Raw genomic sequence first — 24715 nt, 5'->3', positions numbered from 1 at the left:
ATCTGTCAAAAGGGTACCATGTTCTTTCGATCCAAGATTTCAAGGAGATAGGTTGTGTTTTTAGTCTCCTCAAAGTTTCATACTTTTTTTAGATCTAATTTCAATTATTAAGCATATTAAACTATAGTGGAATTCTATAGTATCAATATAGTTATTTAGCTCATGATTTTGTTTGGTTATTCAATTGTATATATAAAACCTAAAATTGTTCAATATCTTTCATGTACAAAATTTTAAAAGGCTTAGCAACTTAAGTTCAGCAGCAACCAGGTTCAAAGGTCATAGCTAGAAGATATAATTATTTGCTTTACTTTTTGACTTATTATTTCACATTTTAAGAAAAATAAGTTTCACAACTTATCTAAATAGTAATAATCTATATACGTATATAACGTATAATAATTTAAATATTTACAGTACAAAATACTAGTTTTTAAACTGTTTTAACACAATTGATTCTGGATAGAATGATTAGTAGAAGTAAGTATTTGCATAGAGAAGAAACTTAATAGCCCTCTTGATCACACTTCCAAAAATATCCATCTTTTTTAACTTGAGACCAATTGATTATCTTATTTACCAAAAATTGTTACAATGATTATTTTGTCTTCAATTTACAGCCCCAAAGTGAATTCTGAGGCCACAACCACACAAGTCCACATTACTTCCTGCACAAATCTGTATTTGTACCCACGTTTTGGAGCTTGTAACTTTAAAGATGTAGTTGTACATAAGGAACAGACTCATAGAGAGACATCTGTGCTTATTCCCTATTAAAACCATGTTTAATGTTCAAAGTTATTATAACACTATTCGTTTTATCTGGTTGAGTTTCTTCACTGATGTTTCTAGTTGACTGTATTACAGACACTACAATTTGTTTAATTTTAGCAAATGATACAGCCTACCTTTACATATTTCAAAGCTAGTATTCAATATAATAGGTAAAGAAGTAAAGGCTTATAGTGACTATTTTACAGTGAATTACTCCAAAATGTAAATGGAACGAACCAAGTTTTTTTTTACTTTAGTGAAATGATTAAAAAACTGAATGATAAATACAAGTTACTCTTCAATTCTTTTCATGATGATATATTTGTGTAACACATTCAATAATTTTTGTATCAAGTGCCACATGAAGGTAGAAACAATAGATCCATACAGCATTCATAATGTTGAAATGTTTTTTCTTAAGTATAATTTAGATTTTATATTAACATAAGCTTGTAAATTAAAAAAAACCAATATGAATATACATATGTATTACGTTAGAAGAAACGTAATATATTTCTTTCTGTCTTGTGATACACGTAAGTGTGGCATTCATATGAATTTATGAACTTTAAAGACACCACTACATAATAAGGAGGATTTTTTTTCATTTGCTAAAAATAGCATTTTAACATGACTGTATTTACTAATTTTATAAAGTTAAGACTGCTCTTCTATCAGACTAATGTAAGTGACTTCTGGGGTAATATTAACAATGACAGTTACAAAAACAAAATCATGATTTGACATTGTTGGGATTGCCTTCTCAACAAACCTCATAATAGGGGAAAAAATATTACAAAGGAGAAAGAAGATCAGGAGAAAAGTGGATGTAGATTAAATAATGCTACAGAAAATTTTCTGTAGTTAAAAAATCTTCCATTCATTATTAAGTTACTTAGAAAGCTGGCCTCTTTCACTGTACCCAGTAAATTGTTCTGTGAACAAACATAAAACGGGTTATCATGCTCTATATAAATTCATATCATGTGGGGTCATTATTTTATTTTTGCTTTTATTCAAATTTAGCAAAATAAATACAAGTATTACTAAATTTGTTTTCACAGATAATTTGTGGGTATTTTTGGAACAAGTTTTAGATTAAATTGGTCCAATTATTCACAAAGTAATAACATCTAGACAAGAAAATTGCCAACCAACCAAACAAAAAATATGATTATAAATGATTAAATTTAGATATTAAAAGTGTTACTATAGATTTCTGAAATTATGCAAAAATCCAAGCCAAGACAAAAAGCTAACAATAAGTGCAACATAATATAATCCACTACAAAAGTAATGCAACTCTATCTGATAACTACAGCTAGTTACACTTAAACGTTGGAAATACAGAAGAAAATTTAATAAAAAGGAAATACAAGGGGAAAAATATTCATTTACCTAAGGCAGAAATGGTTAAAGTACAAACTCCCTACTTGCACAACCAAAGGAGAGAAAGAGTGAAAATTAAGTTCCATAGTAAACTGAAATTTTTTCGTACTTCACCCTTAAGTAACTGTCACAACACAGATCTATGAATAAAGTAAAGTATTTGAAATCATTTATTTGAACAAGTTCATTTTGAAATTCTCACTGGTAAGGTTGATTTATCCTATCTTCTTCCATTTGTTAAAAACTATGATGACAAATTATAAACTACCCAATCACCCAGAGATGGCTCAAGCACGAGACATAACAGAGAGAGGAAAAAGAAAATTATCTGACTTACCCACTTGAGGTTTATGATGTGGGTTTATTGACAGTCCTAGTGTATTGTGTGTCTTTTCATATTCCAGCACTTCTTCATATATAAGTGCTGTAATTTAAATTTAACAAACAATTGTTTAACTTTATTGTAAGTGGCATTTCTATCTTTAAATTGTTCATTCTTTAGAATGACTATTTTATACAAAATTATACTTGCAAAGTTACTAATTAGAAAATTAAGTATTATATCTATGGAACTTATTGTGTTAAAGAATCTTACATCAATTGTTTTGGTAGTCATTTATACAAGTACTAATAATCATTCAAAAAAATCTCAAAAATATGGGTATTTCTACAATCTATTTCTACACTTAACATTTCTAGATATTCACTGAAACTCAAGTTAGTTTTAACTGCTGAAATTATGATAAAAACATTAATACTGTTGACCCTGTATAGATTCAGTGAAAGACAAAAGGTTCAGGCATTTTGCTTCATTTTTCAAAGATAAAAAAATTACACACATTATAACAATAGATTACCTTTCCACTGTTCAACTGTATGTTCTCTCTCATCCACTGAGTGGTCATAAGGTGCTGGGGCAGGCTGTAACATTACATCATTTTAATTATCTTAATACTCTAGTGTAACATGTATGCAAAGCCATTTCTGGATATTAGTCTAGTATTAAACTTAAGCCTAAAACTCACTATGCAGGTTTTATTTCTGCAAATCTTAATGAGCTTTAAGTCAAAATAAATACCTTTTTGTCCTCCTAACAGAGGATTAAAATAAAATATATGTATTAGATCCCACAGAAGCTATACCTTCCAATTTCTGGACCTACAATACATATAGTCTCTACAATACTTTCAAAACATATTTTGAAAAGTAAAAGTTTAAATAAGTGTATAATAAACTAAATAACAGAAATGAGAGTTTATTATCCACATACTTACAGCATGGACCTCACTTTCTTCATACCATACATTAATGTATGGGTGTGCGAGTGCCTGGTCTACTGATATTCTTTTCTCTGGATCTATTATTAACATCTTGGATAGCAGATCTCGAGCTTGACTAGCTGTGAATAATCAATAAATCCAAAAGTTACATGTGAATATTCAATATGAAAAACATTATTATACTTAGAAAGAAGATACAGAACACCTGTTCTTCATTTGATGTTATTTCTTGGGAAATGTTTGAGATGTTTTATCTATTTTAAACTATAAAATCTTAAATGGTATCAGACTGTCATTTATACACTGTTCACAATAATAACAAAGGATTATTCTCAAAATTGTGGATTAAACAATTAACAATTTTGTGTTTAAAAACAATTATAAAATTTATTTTACTGAAAGCTATACCTTTTAGTCTACTATGTTCTGAACTGTCGGCAGGGAAAAGGAGATCTGGGAACATCTTTTCAAAAGAGTAACCTGTATATTTAGGCCTATTCTCCACATAGTGTCGAACAGTGGGTTGTAACCGCCTCATAAAATCAGGGGAAGGAGTTCCAAACTGTTCAATGATTTTATTCCATTGGTCAATATCTATGCAGAAATTAAGGAGCAAATGTTGGTGCTAGCAAATGTATGAGTACTGACAAAAGTAACACTGATATTCACAAAACATTAATAAGAATACACCAAAATAAGTTTCTTTATATTGCAAGACAGGGCTACATCCCATTTTTAACAACTTTCATTGTCCTCTTTCCTAGTGGGAGAAAATATTTTGGAATAAAAAAAATTCTTAAAATATTTCTTTGAAAAAAAAGAGACTATATTTTAAAGAAGATAAACAAATTACTGTAATTATTACAACTATCTATTACATATATGGTTTAGCTAACTTAAAACAAAAACCTAAAGTAAATGGTACAACTTGGACATGAATGTATAATTTTCATTCACAAAAGTAAATTAAGAAATCGCTACTAGGAGGGTGGGGGCTCAAGCCCCTGCCTTCTTGTCCTTATTCTCTAAGAGTCTTTTTTTTTTGTCATAAAAATTATTATCAACTACAAAAAGATACACTTGATCCCACACCTTGTATGCTGAGAGTTACTAGGAGGGGGGGGGGAATTTAGCTTTAAAATCAATGGAACACAGGGACATTTTGGATTTTACAGTATTAAACAAAAGTGATAAACTGTTAAGTGTTACTATGTCAGAATTCACTTCTTATAGATGTTTATCTTATTTTTACCAGAGGCAACCTACAGTATTGTCTACCACATGCCACCCCAAGGCTTGCCTTATGGTGCTTGAAAAGTGCCCTTTGTTGTTAATGATGCCCTGCTACAATATGTATTTTTACACCTACTATTTGCTATTTACATGGTGATATTTAACTATCCATACATAAACAAATATGCATAATCTTTTAGAAATATAGCCTAAAAAAAACCTTCACATTTCTTAACACTTCAAGATAGAAAATATGAAGTAAATATTCAAGCACCCCTTGCATCTAAACATTAAATTATCATGACTCAAAATTAAAAGTTTAGTTTGCTTGAGCAATTAGCAACTAGTGTTTCTTTTCCCTTACAGTTTTCTCTTAATCTCAGTGATACAACCATCCATGATGATAATAACAGTTCTCGCTTTGAACTGCAGTTAATTTTTACAGGTGAATACACAGTAACAAGAAATAATTAAGGAAACACACAATAAAAAGGAGGCACAGACAATGAGTAATTGAAATAGATGTTGAATATATTAATGATATTTGCCTTTTAACTTTCACAGCTTTTACATATACAAGGCCTTAGAGCATCAAAAATGTTCATATAGATTTTATGCAGGAAAAGCCAAGGTTGTTGAGGTTTATCAATTTTGTGTAGATTACCAGCACTATTGGCTTAGATGCAGCCACAAACTTCACTGTAGATGATATGTATGGGCTATAATCTGTTCTCCTTTCAACTTTAAGAAAGTATCATTGATCATTGCCAAACAACTAAGCATGGATTAATTTATAATAAACACATATCTATGGTTTTGTTCATACCAATGTTTGTAGCAGAGGTGCAACTAGGCACTAAAAGACTTGGGACTCAAGCCCATTGGAAAGGAACTTTTTGGCAATTCAGTTGTATTGTTCATGGTTTTCTATTCCAATTTTTCAAGACACCAATTGGAGATTCTGTGCACTTTAAGATAAAACCATGGCACATGCTTTATGTGCCAGTGCCTAGCAATGTCTAGTGTGTATTTTGACACTATTTCAACTTTTTGGCTTTTTCTTCTCTATAATTATAACTTTCTTTTTCTCAAGGCAACATTAATATTTATATTTACAACAAAATTGTTGGCAAGAACTATAATTGATTTTTGTTCATCTTATTAAGATCAAACTCATGGGTGCTTAAAATAATTTTTGGAGAGATATGATTTTCTATCTATATTATTTCTATTAATATCTGAATCACACACCTCTTACTGAAAGAATAAGTCTTTCTGCATATTTTTTGCATTGAGTATTAATGACCAGCCAACACTCTCATTTCTAAACATGCCATGCATTATTTCTGTGCTGGTTATGATACATGACTGGACTAGGAATAAAACAACTGCCTGACTTTTGAGAAAGCATTTGCCTTTTACAACCCTCTTTTTTTCAAAGTTTTTCTAATTATTTTTGTACTGTAAATTGTGACATTTAAATTTTTGTTTATCCTAAAAGTTATAAATAAATTATTTAAAACATCAAATATGCTCTTTTCAGACACAAGACTAATGTTACTCGTAGTGAAGATAGCACTGATTTTTTAAAACCACTAAATGAAAATGTTCTTTCATGTCTAGTAATACATACATATATTCTTTATAAAAAGAAAAATATCACCATATAATTACATAAAAATAGTAATAAACAACTGTACATAGTTTTGCTAACTATAACTTTAAATAAATATTAATTCCCCACTTTTCTATAGGACTTATTTTCTTATACACTACTATCCTAATTTTAGAATGCTTTGAAAGATACGATCAGTCCCTGGGAAGAGTACACCTCCACGAATCATTTCTCCCATGATACAACCAACTGACCAGATGTCAACTAGAAAAAAACAAAACAAAACTTTGTAAGGGGAAGGAAATATATAACGTTACAAAATATATTGATTCACATATACTAGTATGTGCATAAAAGTTCACATATAGCTCATGAAAAATGTTTGTAGTAAAATAAACCTGTTATTCAAAAGGTAAGTAGTTAAAGATGTGTAAAATACCTTAAATTTTACTGTATGTTGAAAAATATACAGAGTATGAAATGTGCATTTAACATTTTTGTTACATGAATATTAAGTAAGACTAGCACACTAGTCAAACATTTAGACTACATTTAGTTTTGTTTCAAGCTAATTATGATTTCACCTAGTAACACAGTTGCTTTGGTTTGATACACTTTTGAACCAAGAAAAATCAATTGTAAAGTAAAAAAATGGTTTCTTAAAATAGCGTTTGTTACTACTTTTGTTACCATAAGATTTAACCCTTTCGACGAGGTTGGCAACTACAGTTGATTTGAAGGCTCAGCGTGGCAGGCGACCTTCCTTTACTCCTGTTATTCTTAAGTACTGAATTTAACATATATAGTATTGGGTACAATTACTGAATATTTCAGGGACTTTTGTTGAGTTACTGCCGAGATATCATGCTTTTAGTACTGATACCATAATTAGTTGAAGTATCAAACATATATATTCAGTGCCATGCCAAACATTAAGAGTTGTTATTCAGCACCGAAAGGGTTAAATTCCCTCCTTCCAGCTTAAATCTTATAAGATCCAAGTTCCTCTCCAACTTTTGTCACCATAATAGTGTGGCCATATTTAAATCCCCAGGTTTCTGCACAAAGTTCCAGATTTACCAGAACTACACAACAATTGAGAATTATTAAGCATTAAGTAGTATATTTGCTTGCAAGGGTATGATTTGAAATAAAGAATAGGAAGAAACGGTTTTTCACTGGCTTTTTCCAAGTTTCAGGTTTTTATAATAATTTTTAATTCTCTCTAATTCTTACTTAACTTGTTTTTGACCTCCTTATTCAAATTCCCTAGCTTTTCCCAGTTTGTGTCCACTTGTATAAAAGTTATGCTTTCCTCTTACTTTTGTCTTCTGTTACTACTGTCATCATAGATTCACGGATAAAAGTATCCAATTGTGACTGTAATTGAAATGTACCCACTGACAGGTGGGGGGGGGCTTCTTTGGAAAATTTTCAAAATCAAATTCTATCTTCACTTTACAGAAAAAAAATCAAAAATCATTTACAACTTGTCATGATGCCAGATAGACCAACCTGATAACCATGAGGTTAGCCAAAATTTTTAAATGTTAATAGCCAATCCTTTTCATGTATGTTCAATTAATTTCTTACAACCTCAGTTACACATAAATTAACCAGTCAAGACCAGGTTCTTGTAGAAATTAAAATGCTTGGAAGCTTAGATAAATAAAGATTAGAACAGAGCTGGCAGTAATACACAAAATGCTTATTTCACTTTAAATTTAACACCCAAAACATGAACCAATCCAGCATCTTTTAGTAACTCAGTCAAAGATAATCAATAAGGGGGAAGGGAATCATTCTAGAAAATACTGATTGAGGGATCTGACATATTTCAATGAATGAATCTTGGCACAACTTCTAAAATGAAAAAAAACAACAACCAACAAAACAAAACAAAATGATAACAAACTAATATTAATGAAAATATGACATGATGAAATCTACATGGATAATACTATGGTGATATCATACTGGGCATTATACCAACCTTCTTATATCTACTCTTTATTGCACTAATGGTGCTTTAATTAAGAACTGCTACGCAAATCATTTTGCAATGCATCATGCATCCTGTTCAACATTGTACTTTTGGGCTTTGCCATGTCTTTCCTCTCACAAAATTATTGAAACTAATGATTTATTACATGATTCCAATCCCCTCTTTTGAAGATAATGATACTTCTGTGCTAGTTTTTTGCATGCTTTTGCTGCTAATGCAATTGATCAGTTAATCAACTGATGAATCTCCAATATAGCTGGTATGCCAAGTCAAATGAGATATCTTCTAACAAGTTCTTCTCTAATCTGATCTGGACACAAAATTTAGTTTAATCTCCATCTTTAAACCATATCCACAATAACTAGAACAATTCAAGCATGTTTCACTGCTACGTCATTTTACTTTACAACTTAACTTCTCTACGTTGGCTCTCAGATCAAGTCACAAAGCTGGTGCAGTAAACCTAGACCTTGAAAATAGAGACAAATGTTTTCTTTTTGTCTAACCAAAACAATTCAAACCTTTTCAGAATTACTTTTTTTTTTAATATCAAAATAATGAGCTTGCTCATGTAACAGGTGTTAAATTATGCTTAGGAAAGGTCATTTTAATGGAGAACTTTCACCCACACAAGTTCCTAACTAATTTTTGTCACCATAAGTTTCCTTATCACCTATATTACCACTGTTAAGGAAGTGATGAAGTAATAAAACAATATGATTTTACAATTTCTTTGAATCTTAAATTTATCTACTCCCACTTAAAAATTATTAATCTAAACATAACTTGCACCATTAGAAATCTTACACAATACACCTTAAAACCTTTTGCACGTGTGTGTGTGTGTGTGTGTGTGGTGCAACATAACAGTATTGCACTCAAAGTGTCACTCTCAGAAACTCTCTTAAATTTATCTACTCTCACTCTAACGTCAACCATAAAGGTTTAAAATAATTTCATTTGTAACACAGATGGATTTCTAGTTCTTTAGCAATTTACCTAAGTATTATTTTTGTGTAATAAGATTTATAGTATTCTTTAACTCTTCTGTGATAGGTCATAGGTCATGTTGTTGCATTTGACTTGCATTCAAAATTTTACTGACCTACTCTTTATGAATTTATGTCAATAAGTTTGAAATCAAATTTTATGTTTAATGCAGTAGTCTTTAAAATTAGATGTTTGTGATATCCAAATACTAAGTCTATAGTTTCATACAAATTATAAACTCAAATTACTAATATTATCAAGCTAGAATATAAAATAAGAACTTCATACCATTTTATTTTTTCCTGAGATATACTTATGAACTGAATCAGATGCAATGGCCCTGTTCACCTCTTTCCATTTTTGGAAATGGTCCCTTATATATACACTTACTTCAATATATGACATGTGAATAACTAATCAACATCTTACAATGTCCCCAGAGTGGTTTTCTTGGTCATTTTAATCCTTGAAAAGGCTACCATGTTCTTGTGGTCCACTCTTTCAAGAAGGTAGGTTGTGTCTTTATTCTGCTCGAAGTTTCATATTTTTTAAAATCTAAATACATCTTAGTTACTAAGTGTAATAAATTATAGTGGAACTCTATGGTACCAGTATAGTTATGATTTTGTGGTTATTTAACTGTGTATAGGAAATCTAAAAAAAATTGTTTGATATCCTCCACATTTAAAATTTTAAAAAAACTTAACAACCAACATCCAGCAGCAACTGTGTAAAAATATCACAGTGAGAAGAGATAATTGTTTGCTTTACTTCTTGATTTATTGTTCTATATTTTAAGAAAAACAAGTTTAAAAATTTATTTCTAAATATTAATAATCTATACACATGTATATAATGTATAATAATTGAAATATGACTGTATATTACAAAATACTAGTCCATTAAAACACTGCCAAGACAGAGAAAACCAAAGGTCAATTTTATGTCATAGAATACATAACATGAGTGCACCTGAACCATTTTAATGCAAGGTATGTAATGTTAGCTAGGCATAACTGGAAGGTATATAAAATAAAAAATAACAAAGGTATGTAAATATATAGTGTCATGAGTTTTAAGTTACTTTGACTAAACATTAGTATTTTTGTGTTGTAATATGTAGTCATTTTAGCATAAAAAGAGCATAATTTATATTTATTTCCTAATCTTTTTATGATGGTTGTGAGGTAGGTCATGTTACAGACATTGCATAGTTAGAGTATAGAGAATAACAGTCTTACTGAAAACAAATATTTGAAATGTATTTAGGATGTTTTAGAGATTATGCAAATATTTGATATTTCTAGGACGAATAAGTTTTTTTTAATCAAAGTATGAAGCCACTTTGCACTCAGACTAGTAAAACACTATTCTTACAAACAGATCTTTACTATAAATATTTCATTAAAAAATTTGATTTTCTGTATACAAAATACTTGTAATCTATACTAAAAGTCTACTACATTTTGTGAAGGTATACATACTGTATCAAAAGTTATAGTGCAAATGTGTAGACAAACTCATGTATATTATACCAAGCCTCTAACAAAAAGGTTAATTAAGAAAATGTTACATAATTGTTAAGTACATCAGTGTAGCTTGAAAATTTTAAAATAAAATTAATAACACGTAAATTAATAGACTAATATAACTAAGTTACTGTATAGCTATTTCAGCATACAAAATTCTTCCTATATGGTTGATGTCTGGGCTGGTCACGAGGATGTAGAAATTTTTGGCTTATAAGATTCCCTGCCTCCAGCTAACCCCCAAGCTAGTTGGAATTAAAGTTGTCATGGAGAAGAATAATTTCAACATATGATGTTAAGATGTCTTCTTGTTTTTTTATTTCTTATTCAACTTCTCATTTAGGAGCTGAAACTTCAAGTTTATCTTAAAATGAGCCTGACATTCTGAGAAATAAGTTATTCATTTAGACTGCATTCAGAACCCATCAGTTTATGTTCAAGCATAAGATGAACTGAACAAACATACATAAATTTTTGTAAAATAAAAATATGGTCACAGCATCTCTGCATTTAGGTGAGAACTACATAACATTTATAATTTAGTGGATTGGTTAAGTTTTGTGTGTGACAAACTCAATACTTTATCAGTGTTTTTTTATTCCTATATATAAAATCAAGATACCATACCTTAAATAGTATATAGCATTAAGTTTACAACAATGGCATAAGTTTTCCAGAGTTTACAAATTACACTACAATTTTATGAATATTTTCAAAAGTAAAACAGGTAGTTCTAAATTTACTTGATTGTTACATTCTGAGAATTGGTCATGTAAATCAAACATTATTTCCCATAAAGTATACATGATGCATGCAATTCTAGTGGGAATGCTATTAGTCAAACCTTAATATACTGCAGGAATGCAGCCTATGCTCATGTAGTCCACATAATACACCTATGAAAAGCATCAACTCCAGTGTGAACCATGAAAAAATCTGATTTTAATGACTTCGTGGTATGACTAAATTGACCCCATGACCATTTGACTACTGCACAGATAACTAATGTTATTGTCATTGTAATGTCACTTCAACTATCATGAGTTGCATTTCACACATGTTATCATAATAAAGTGTCTACATTGGCTAAACCTGCAAGCACACAATGAGAAAATGCTTCTATTTGTACCATTACAATATATAAATCACTCAAAAATTATGTTAATCTTAATTCACAAGTGAGTAAACCATGAAATGATGTTATTCCATTGATTGCATTAATCCAATTAATGTGATCAGTGGAATAACAAGCAAGTTAGTTATAACCCATGTGTGTTCTTAATCTGTTTTGCTAAGTATTTGGAATAAAAAATCAATTCTGCTACAAATTAGTTCATATGTATATATTAACATTTTTTTAAAAAGTATATACACATATATCAACTTCTGTCATATAAATATAGATCTAAATATCACAAAAGTTACATATTTTGCATACAGTATGTGTATTTATGACACAAGTTAAAAGAAACAGCACTAGTCACTTCTGATTTACACAAGTACCTGTGTAAACAAAAAATGCAGTAGCATCTGATGTGGTTAATATTAAGTAATCAGCCTTTGTCACATCTACAATAAAATATCACAAGAGCACATAATGCATCTACTGGTGAATAAAGAAAGTAAGAGTAGAAAACTGTATGCTAAGTAAGTTACATGCTAACCGATCGACTCCTTTGTAATATTCAACCTCAAGGTGAACAGCAGAAGTGGAGCAAGTAAATGTGGAAGAGTCATATTTTAAAGAAAACTGCACAGGTAATGATTAGGTCCTTACAACATGTATGAAAGTGCAAAAAAAATCTCTCTCCACATATTTGTTTCTGCTTTATACTTACATGTTTTTAATTTTTCTTTTATGTAACATCATTGCTCTGTATGTAAATAAAGAAACGAATGGCTTCAATGATGATATGGAATATACATAATGACCCTTTGTTATAACAAGTATTTACAATGGTACATGCCTTTTTTCATAGATAATAGATTGCCATCCTACACTAGTCATTAGAATGAGAACAAACACTGACCATTATCTTTATAACCCATTCCTAGGATGACTTCTGGAGCTCTGTAGTAACGTGTCACAACGTAAGGGGTCATCATAAAAGTTGTTCCAGCTGTTCTAGCTAAACCAAAGTCCAGAATCTTCAGGGTACAGTCTGACTTCACTACTATATTACTGGGTTTGAGATCCTGGGGACAAAAGTAGAAAGCATAAGAATTTATTGAGAGAACACCAATATCTGTAAGTCTTGTCACTTAGTTATAAACAATGCAACTTTAAACATTTTGTTATAAAACAAAGTTGAACATTATGTGCTTAAACTAATAGCATCCAGAAAACATAATATAAAAGTAAAAGGTAATACATAAAACATTCTGCTTCTTTCCAATACAAATATTCATTATATATTTGCATAAAGTTCTCAGTTTTATCTTCAATGAAACTTTTTAATCTTTTGTTGAATTGAATTTTTACACATAAATCTAATTAATTTATTAACCTTTATACTTTCATTTGTTTAGTTGATTATAATTTCTGTCTTTGAAGATATGTATTAGAATAAGAACTTTTTTACTGTAGTTAAATGTATACAAGTTAGTTAGATCATGACTCAAAAGTTACTTATACAAATATTGACAAACCAAATCTTATATCATAAATTCACAGAAGCACATACTGCTATAAATCAATAAACAAAACCTTAAAACTATAATAATTAAAATAAATTGATACTTATGATGTATTCACTGCAAACTTACAATAAACCATTAAAACAAAAATTATATTGATTTAATTTTACCACATTCAAGTATAGCCTACAGGTTCATTGCTTTTATCACATAAAAAGATTTAAAATTGAAACCACTGTTTAAGAATGAAAGAAATTTGACAGACAATATTTAACATGCTGAAAATAAAGCCATAAGAAGTACTGAATCCACAGATAAGCCAGTAATCTATAACAATAACCAATGCATGGAGACTGAAGTTGTGGCAAATAAATAATTTGAAACAATTATAAAATCATGAGAGCTTAAAAACAAATAATTAATCATGAAATAGAATAAATATATGGAGAATTCATAAGACATATCTAATTATCTGTTATAATACTTAATTTACCATAACTCCCATAGGAATAAGCAGCCAATAAGGAATAAGAATCAAACCACAGATCATTATACAGATATTGAAGACATTTTATTAGTGTGATTTTGGAGGCTCACCACATTATTACAGTTTATGTTGCTTCATCGAGCCATGCTTTACACATTTTGGCAACAGCCCTGCAACTTAGGCTCTACTGCAACAAGATCTGTCACAAGGCTGTGACATTCAAAGCTTTCCATAATCTATCTAATGTGGTGTTTCCCAACCTCTTACACTACAGTACTTCCTTCAGCAAAGAAGGAGTCTTCATGCCACTTTCTAATAAATCTTTAATAGAGGTACTGAAATCAACACCAATTGAAATATGTTCTATGAATGTATGAGAAGCATTGGGGTCCTCTTTTCTCACTGAACATACACTCACACAGTGATTTTTGCTCAGAAATATTGAAAGAAAAACTCTCATTCTAACATGACATACTCAACACTCTAATTTAGAATAATACTCACACTCTAAATTTCTTAAAAAGAAATTAACATTTTGGAAGAGTAATAACCGAACTATAGATTCTCAGAAGAATAAACAACTAACCTAGAATAACAATCGAAAACTGAAAAAAGAAATTTTTCCATGTAAGATAAAGAAAAGTTAATCACCCAACTGATACTTACCCTATGTATAATGCCTGCAGAGTGGAGATGTTTGATACCACACAGCATTTGGTAAAGAAGATAGGACATTCGCTCATGGTCCAAGTCCATCTGAATTACTTGGCACAAATTTGCATCCATCAATTCCATTACAAGATATCTGATTGTGATATAAAATGCATTTAAATCTAATGTGTATCATATAATTAAATTAATATTTATAACTTTACTATTATTTTCTTTTCATTTTTTAAAACTATTGTTTACTCTGTAATTTACATAGAATTTACTTGAAAATAAATATTACAGTAATGTCAATTCTGCAAAATAAAGTAGATACAATTTGTAGATTTTTTAGTTCCTAAAGAAAAACACTTCCTACTCCTCTCAAAATTTGACCACTACCTGTTATGAAACAGTTTAACTTCAACTCTAAAATATTTCTAAATAAAATAATCATCAACATATCTCAGGATGACTATTCAAAAACTGCAGTTATAAGGATAAAAAGCTATAAAATGTGAATTCTGCCTACAAGTGGTGACTACATAAACTTTTACTATAAAAGTTGTTTTACATCTATTGAAACTACCACAGAACATGTTTGCAAATATGAACTCTTCAATTGTCAAATCCTTAGTTTTTCAAGAGCACCATCTTTAAGTTTTCAGCGTGTTGTTTATAATTATAAAGACTTGATAAACAATTAAAAATGGCAGTTTAAAGATGGCACAAGTTATTTCACCCTATAAACTACTTTTGTTTATACTGAAATGTCCAAATGAAATGTCAAGTTTTTGTCATATTTGAGAGTGTTTAAATTTTTATTTTGTGATAGTAATATGCAAAATGCTAAAGATAACCACCAAACAAAAAAATCAGATGTAAAAAAAGTGCTTACTCAAGTTATATCTGAAAGTCAGTGTGTGAAAAAAATAGATCATAAGAAGTGGACTTTGACTTCCATAGTTGCTGAAGAATGTGCAGTAGTAGAGTCACTAATGTGTATAAATCAGCTGAAGTCAGTAGTATTTTACAGATAAAGGTGTCTTTCAGAAAATAAGCTGTATAAAGTGCAAGTAATTACAGGAATCATGTTCTCCTTCCAAAAAGTTAAGTAAGGTGTACTATTTCTGTATTCTGCATGACAATTAGAATACATAAGCTAACTCCTGTCAAGCAGATGCAAGAATAGCAAGGTGTTGTGCACAAATAACACCAATTATGGCATGAGAAAGACTGGCTCACAATCAGGGCTACATTAAGGTATAGTGCTACCCTATGCATATATTTTTTGCCACCCAAACCTCCTGTTTACTGTATTATTAATGTTTCTTTTATAAACATAAAAGTGCACAGATATACTCTGACTGAAAAAAAAAGTTCTAGCCATCCGAAATAATAGAACAGCCCTTCTTTTTTTATAGATTGGAGGCAATGCCATAGTCTTGAAAAGTAATTACATATTTCAATTAATATATTATAATACTTTTCATTATACCCATTAATGGAGTGTGTTAATCTGAATGCTAGTTATGAAAAATAAGGAAATAAATATATTAATTTAAAAAGGTAGTTTAGTAATTATTCACTTGATTACTCCATAAATGAAGCCTTTCTATTGATTATGTTATTAGTCATTGATCAGTCACACGATCACTTAGTGCTTTTAATTGGTCTTTTGATCTATAGTGCAGTAAGCTGTGGTGATTCTACATTACAGAACTAAATAAAAGCATATTTCATATTTCAGCTGCTGCTTGCATTCAATTTCTTAAATTTGCCATCATAGGTAGCTGCCTATTCTGTGTAAATGCAGCACTGCTCACAAGACAAATCTTCAAACTGAAAGTGTTCAATATGCTGCAGAAATCCTTAAAGGCAATTCTAATAAAATGGACAATGACTAAAGGTGAAATGTGAATATGTTAAACCATACATGGTTTTAAAAAAAATTTACATTTTATATGGGTGAGTGATAAATAACAAAAATGATTTTAATACTTATGGGTTTTCAAGATCTGTGAAATAAGGTGAACACAATATAAATAAATTTGAAGATTTGGTAAAAATCCACATCTTAACACTGTTGTCATTTTTCAAATAAAATGTTTCAAAATGAAATGAACAGGTTTAAACTAATCATATAATCTGAAAGGTTACTTATAATACCAGTCTTCATCCTAAGTTAAACAAGTCCTTTTTGAAGACTGGCTTAATGTCATCTCCATTTTTAGCAATGATTTTCAAACAACTATGGCAATGCTTGCCAAACTTTAACTGCCAAATGTTACAAACTCTTATAATATTTACAAAACTAGTTAAACATGTTAAAAGACAATGCTGTATGTAATTATAGTTTAAAATAATTCAAAATTCCAAGTTTTTTTCACCATCAGGGATAATTTCATTTTAATTAATAATTAAACTTTTTCCTACGTATTAAACACAAATTAACAACTGTAAGTAAACTTTTGTAGAAATAATTTATTTTTATAATTCATTCAAATACAGAGATTTGAAAGTTTATTTTTCAGTAATATAATGAAATCTCAAAAATGCATAGTTTAAGTATTTTAATAATTAACCAAACCAAAAACAAATTACATTTTATATAGAATAATATAAACACATACATAAAATAAAACAAAGTGACTACAAATGGTCTTAAGAACATCAGAACTACAACATAAGCTGCAACACTCACACATCTTGAAATTCTTCTAAGGTTTTTTGAGGGGTAAATGCATTCAAAAGACCTATAATCTGAAATCGGTAAAGAGCAAAACACAGTTATACAAAAGATAATGCCATACAAGTTTTACTTTCAATAACAGTATAAAAATTTACTGTGGTCAGATTGCATAAAAACTTGAGTCAAAAATATATCACCCTGGATGAAAACTTAAAAAATCCAATATGAGTTTCTAATATTGTATGTATACTATTGTTATATGTATTTTCTTTGTAGTACAAAATTGCCAATAAATCTTTCTTTATACAAGAGTCAACAGAGTACTTGCAGTCTGAATTATAAAAGAGTAAAAAATGCATAGATATAACCTCTAAAAGTGATGTGATTAGAGGATGACAATTAGCTCAATTAAACCAGTAACTGTAAAATAATAATTAAAACTACAATGAAATCAAGAGATGTCAGAAAAATAATCAATTAACTGAAACTAGTTTTTCTGATTTTAAATATTGCCATTACAATTTCTTATTATTATTCTCATAATTATTTATAATTAAATCAAGGACATTCAGCTTAATCAGTTACAGTTACAACTCATAAAAATAAACTAATATAAATTAGGGTTGCCAATTATTCCAACCATCCATATAATATGAGAATAATCAATTAGTTGGATTTAATCAATCAGCGAGACCAACAATTATTGATTGATTGATTGATTTAGTGTTTTGTGGCACAAAGCAGCTAGGCTATCTGTGCCAAACATCCAGTAAAAAGGTAAAAATAAATTAAATGTAGCAAAATACATAAAAGGGAATGAAGGTAAAACAAAACATCATTGAAAAACAGAAAAAGTATAAAATCAATGTTGATACCTAGTCTACAATGTTAGGAGAGAAAGCAGAGTAAGAGAAGTTGTATAGGACTTTCTCAAGCAAAATGGTAATGATCATAACCCGCCAGGAAGACTAACAGGTAAGTACAAGAACCACCGTCAGTCACCTGAAGTTGGCCTTTCCAGTCCTGGTTCTGGGTTATGTTGTCATAACAGTCATTATCAAAAGGTAAAATAAGAAAAGTGTTAAAAGACATATAGCAAAATTGTAATAAAAATTAGCCAAATGTCTTGTAAAAAGGTAAAAGTAAAGTAAATGTAGAAAAATTTGTAAAAGGAAACAAAGGTAAAAACAAAACAGCAATTAAAACATAAAATGGCATAAAACCAATGCTGACATCCAGTCTACAAAGTTGTAAAGGACTTCCTGTAGCAGAATGGTAATGATCATAACCCACCAGGAAGACTAACAGGTAAGTACAAGAACCACCATCAGTCACCTGAAGTTGGTCTTTCCAGTCCTGGTTCCGGGTTATGTGTCATTCTGGCCAGTAATAAAAGGTAAAGTAACAAAAGTGTTAAATGACATGCAGAAAAAGTGTAATAACAACTTGCCAGGACGACTAACGGGTAGTTCAAACAGCAGCGTTTGTCACCTGAATTTGGCCTTTCCAGTCCTGGTGTCGAGTTATTTAACGTTCTGGCCATTTTACAATGTCAAATTGAACTAGAGAGATTGAGACTGAAAAGGGAACCACAATTAAAAAGGTGTAATGAATAAATATCAAACCCTTAAATGAGGTTAAAAAGATTAATGGCCATTAAAAAATTAAAAACTTTATCAAGGTGGACAGTGTCACCATCACCAATAACACTATCCAATGTTACAGACAAACCCCGAGACAAAACTTGTTTACAATAGTGCTGTCGTTGAGAGTCGTAACAATGGTAGGAAAGTAAAATGTGGCTTACAGTGAATTGAGTGTTACACAAACTATACACTGGTGCATCAGTTCCAGATAAAAGAAAACAATGAGTTATAAAACTATGACCAATGCATAGTCTAGTTAGAATAACTTCCTCCTTCCACACCTTACGGAAGCTAGATGGCCAAAGCCCAATATAGGGTTTTATTTGAAAAAGCTTGTTGTTACGTTGCTCACTCCAAGTGGACTGCTAGCTGGCATGGAGCCGAGCCTTGAATACAGGACCATAGTTCATGAACGGAATAGGCACAGTGGTGATAGTGCCAGAGCAGATAGATTTAGCTGCAATGTCTGCAGGCGCATTCCCTCAAATACCAACGTGGCCTGGTATCCAGAAAAACTGGATAGAAGAAGATATTAATGAGAAATGGGCCAGTCGGTTTTGAATATCAGCGAGAACAGGGTGTGAGCCAACGTGAAGTGATTCCAAGGCTAGCAGAGAACTAAGGAAGTCAGTATAAATAGTGCAGTCGGAGTACTGCTCAGCTTCAATATGATCCAGGGCAAGAGATGTGGTGTACAGTTCAGCAGCGAACATAGAAGCAGTAGAGGGGATTCTGCGCGCAACCACTGAACCTCAACAAACCTCAAAATTTACTGAACTATTTTTTGAATTTATGTCAATAAGTTTAGTATCAAATTGAGATCATAATTCAAATTTTAATATTATACATTAGTTAACTTCTTAAATTAAAAGAACAAACCCAAATATAGATTTCTGTGATTCACATGGTATGTTGAATGCAGCAGTGGTTAAAATTAAGATGTTTGTGATGTCACAAATACTAAATCTATGGTCTGATATGAATTAGGAATTCAAAATTACCAATACCGATTAGCTAGAATATAAAATAAGAACCTCTTATCTTTTAATTTTTCTGAGATGTGGCATATGCATAGTGGCTCAATTCACCTCTTTCCATTCTTGGAAACAGTCCCTTACATACAGTTACTTAAAAATGACAAGTTAATACCCAATCTGCAGCTTTGAATGACCCACAGTGGTTTTCTCAGTTACTTCAATCTGTTAGAAGCCATCCTTGTTCTTTCAAACCAAGATTTTAAGGAGGTAGGTTGTGTCATTAGTCTTCCTGAATTTGTATATTTTTTTTTCTACCTAAATCCAGGTTTGCTACTAAGCTTGATAAATTATAGTGGAATTCTATGGTATCAATATAGTAATTTTTTTTTTTTCAACTGTATATCTAAACCTGAAAATATATTTTGTTTCATATCTTACACGTGCAAAAAGGCTTTGCAATCTATGTCAAGCAGGAACTGAGTTCAAAAGTTATAGCTAAAAGTGATAATTGTTTGCTTTACTTCTTTATTAACTGTTCTATATTTTAAGAAAAACAATTTCAATAACTTATTTTTAAATAATAATAATAATTTATATACATATATAATGTATAATAATTGAAATATGATTGTATATTACAAAATATTATTATTTGCAAAAATGCAACCAAGACAAGGTTACTTTGTAAAGACAGTCATTTTTATTAGATTGGGTATGGTAATAAGTGCTTGTGTGTTGCATCAGTGCTAGATCTGTAATATTAGCCAGACATGATTGAAAGATCAAAATAATAAATATATAAAGTTGCAAGACCTAAATTTTTTCAACCTTTGTATTTTTGTGTCATAACCTGTAGTCATTGAAGAATGAAAAAACCATAATTTGTATTTATTTCCTAATATTTTTATAGTGATTACAAGGTCAATGAACTTGAGACCCCACAAAGTAAGGTAGGAGAAAATAACAAACGAAATATAAAGTCTTACAGAAAACAAATATTTGAAATTTATTTAGGAGTTTTTAGAGATTGTACAAATAATATTTAAGATTTTGGAGATGATGAATAATTTTGTAAACATAATATGGAAATCACTTTGCACTCAAAGTAGTAATGAAACAGACTAGATATTTTTCCAAACAAATCTTTAGCAAAAATACTTCATTAAAATACCCGATTTTTTTTATACAAAACACTTGCATTATTTACTAAAAGTCTACCAAATTTTGTGAAATTATACATATTGCATCAAAAGGTACAGTAAAAATATTTAACATGTGCAAATGGGTATACGAACTTGTGTATATTACACCAAGTCCATCACAAAAGGATTAATTAACTTAAGTGGACTGTACTTGGTCATGTTTTTCATTAAATGAAAGAATGTGCTGAAACACTTGAGTAAGAAATGTATTATTTTAGCAAAATACTTGAGTAACAAATGTATTATTTTAGCAAAACAAAATATAACTTGACTCAATTTCAAAATAACAATCCAATCCAGCAGCCAGGTCCAAGTTCTGCTAGAAATGCTAGAAGAACAAGAAAAAAGACAGAAAGTTAAAAGGAAACAGTATTTGATGAAGAATTAAGGACAAAGAAAATTATTCAAGACAAAATCCATGAAGTTATTGGGAACATGCAGATGTGTTACAATAAATTTGAAGAAATGTAGAAAGACCAAAAAGTACAGAAAGGCTGTTATTACAAAATTGAAGAAGTACAAAGAAAAAGGTCAGTAACAGAATAAAACATGTGGAAAAGTAAATTATAAAAGTAAAGCACAAACCACCTACAATTTTTTATGCATCTGCCAAAACGTTCCAATCCCAAATATTGGTTAGTGCTAAATATGGAATAGGAAAACCTATTTGGTCTACACTAATCTGTTACTGTAGAATCTTCTTCAACAACTCTAGGTATCAGTGGTATCGAGAAAACCCACTTGTAGAGAAATATATATGTAAAAACGGCTCGTTTGGGTTGAGAATCTTTGTGAACCTGACGATGACCGAAGAAGGTCAAAATATAAAAAAAATTTCAACCCAAATGAGCCGTTTTTACATATATATAACTAGGCATGTCATTAACAAATCCACTTTCACCAGTTGAGAAACAAATGGACTATGAGAGGCAAATCAGACACAGTCTGAAATAATAACTTCCGAAGTGAACAAATGGAATAAATAGCAATAAGCTATCCATCTTGCTGAAAACTTAAAAAGGTGCAGCTTTAAAACTGGAAGTAAGCTTCCAGCTGAGAGATGTTATAGCTATTAAGCATTGGTAGTTGCCCTATCAAACATGTTCAGAATGATGCACAAGAAAGTGTACATAGCAAACCTACAGAGTAAGACATATAGGAAAACAAGACACCATGGGCTTCAAGAAAACTTAGAAAAGCTTTCTCAATTATTTTATGCAGATGCTCATTCTGAAATGATGGATCTGTTGACACATGAGGAATTTACAGCTGTAGTAAAAGATGAGACTGAGAACTATATGAAAGCAGAGTAGGTGTACACACTAACTCATTGGGGGTTTGGTCCAAGGAATCAACCTCAATCATTTTGTGCTTGTTATAGCTTTTATACTATAACTTTTAATATTACGTGTACATGTTCAACAAATTTTACAGATTATCAGTAAATATTACAAGGCCTTCATACACAAAATGTCTTTTCTCTTTCTTATTAAGATTTAAGGGTTTTTATGTAATTATTTGCTCATGCATTTTTTTCTTTTTGATATGTTGACTATTCATTATGCAGGTTTATTGATTTTAAGGTTAAAAATACTTGAAGCATTAAAAATGATGTCAAATTTCACATGCAAAACATTTATAATATCCAAATAATTAGCACTTTTTTTTAGAAAATCTTTTTTTTTTTATCTTTTACTTGTTATTTCATTAATGTATATCTGTACAGGTTTGGTGAATTTTAGCAACCTCTCACCATTCTAAAAAACTAGGAAATAGATATAAATTATGCTTTTCATTTTATAATGACCACAAATGTTTAGTCTAAATAGATTAAATCCCATAAAATTATACATCTATAAATATATAAATCATTATTCTTTTACTAATTGTCATTACAGAATTTGAGGAGAACGTACACTCATGTTATCATATCTAATAGTATAAAATTGGCCTTTAGAAAGTCACCTGTCTTGGCTTTTTTCTAATGAACTAGTAATTTGTAAAATACAGTTACATTTCAGACATATTACATTACATACACAAATATATTATTAATATTTACAAACAAGTTCTTAAGTTTCAGTTTTCTTAAAACACAGAACAGTAAATAAATATAGAAAATAATGTTTGCTACTACTTACAACTGTAATGAAGTTTGTACTCACTTATCATACCTTGGCTTACCAAGCCTTGACAAATTTAATTCTACTGTAATTTATCAGGCTTACTGCCCAACCTGTATTTGGTTCTAAAAATGTTGTGTTTTGAATATTTTCACCTACCCCTTCCATCTTCAAGAGCTTCAGAAAACCAAGTGGAGAGAAAATCTGAGTTTTTGATTGGTTATAAAGTCCTGATAGAAGGAACTATTTGTCTATAAGGAAATATTTCCAAATATGGTAGAAGTGGATGGGGTCACTGTTTGACTCACCAAATACTGTGAGTGATATCTCAGCAGAAAAAAAAAGGAGATTCTTATTTTATATTCTAGCTTGTTAAAAACAGTAATTTGAGTTTTTAATTTGTAAGAAACTATGATCTTTGTATTTTGATATCAAATATCTAATTTGAAATAAAGCTGCATTCAACATGTGGCACACAAATATCAATTTATGATTGTTATTTGTGTTTACTTTTAAATTACAAAATTAACTTATGTATAATACTAAAACTTGAATTATAATCTACATTTTGATACCAAACTTATTGATGTACACCGATAAAACAGTAGTTCAATAAAATGCAAGTCTACAAACACGATAACATGTCCTATGATATCTGACCATAGGAAGACTTATAGTGATAGGAATCTGTGCATCAGTCAGTGGAAGTTGAATCCATTGAAGTTGTAGATAACCTACTGAAGACACTAGAAGTTATAGTAATATCAAACCCTTAACAACTGTAATGCCAACTCTCCTATCAACAGCCAAGAACAACTGAAAGACTTGATCAGATAGCTTAGTTACACAGAGAAGAGGAAACAAACCATACAAAAACAAATGTTCAAGTGTAACATAAAAGGCCATATTTTGAATATGTGTAGATTAAAGCTTGTTTGAAATAAGAACGTTTCTCAGAGAATATTAAAAGGGAAAACTGTTATAAATATGAAAATTTGGCTATTACAGCTGAGACTGCAAGAAACCAACAGCTGCTTTGAATCCAAGGAGACAGTACCTTGAGGATGTCTTTAAACACAACCATATCAAATAAGAAACAAAAGCTAACCAGACATAAAAAAAAGCAGGAAATAATTGGATTTATATGGAAAAGTTCAGATGAAAATACTCCAACCTCATACGAGATAAATTCATTATTTGAGAAAAATCATCCAGAAGTCTAAAGATTTATTGATGAAATATTTTGTAGCATGTAGAGTGAAACTGGTTCTACAGCTGTAATTATTCAAACCTATTTGATAGTGAAAGATAGGAAATTACCTCCAGAAATAAAAGTAGAAGTGGTATTGATACAAACAGCAGGTAGACAAAGTTCTAGCAAAGAGGAAAGTTACTCATACAGTAGGAAGCTTTACTGCACACCTCGCAATATGCAAGTAGCTGAGATCAAGGAAGAGTGCAAACTGGGGATTGGCTTTATGCAGACAC

At 30.2% G+C, this 24715-nt stretch overlaps 1 protein-coding gene across 9 annotated transcripts in view; it reads right to left on the bottom strand.

The window, feature by feature from the left end:
• The window catches only part of LOC143229496 (stress-activated protein kinase JNK-like), a 60241-nt gene that overhangs the window by 5700 nt on the left and 29826 nt on the right, over positions 1-24715 (bottom strand). For all 9 annotated transcript variants that reach the window (XM_076461893.1, XM_076461898.1, XM_076461889.1 and 6 more), the window contains 8 exons: positions 17292-17350; positions 14606-14744; positions 12846-13011; positions 6484-6555; positions 3852-4037; positions 3438-3562; positions 3021-3084; positions 2501-2587 (listed from right to left, as the gene is read on the bottom strand). In XM_076461893.1, coding sequence (XP_076318008.1) covers positions 2501-2587; positions 3021-3084; positions 3438-3562; positions 3852-4037; positions 6484-6555; positions 12846-13011; positions 14606-14744; positions 17292-17350 — 898 coding nt within the window. The remainder of the gene's footprint in view (positions 1-2500; positions 2588-3020; positions 3085-3437; positions 3563-3851; positions 4038-6483; positions 6556-12845; positions 13012-14605; positions 14745-17291; positions 17351-24715) is intronic.

The sequence above is a fragment of the Tachypleus tridentatus genome, chromosome 10, assembly GCF_004210375.1.
Source record: "Tachypleus tridentatus isolate NWPU-2018 chromosome 10, ASM421037v1, whole genome shotgun sequence".
In the NCBI taxonomy this organism is placed as follows: Eukaryota; Metazoa; Arthropoda; class Merostomata; order Xiphosura; family Limulidae; genus Tachypleus; species Tachypleus tridentatus.
Note: the sequence above shows the minus strand (reverse complement) of the source record. Positions and strands in the feature narration are given on the sequence as shown.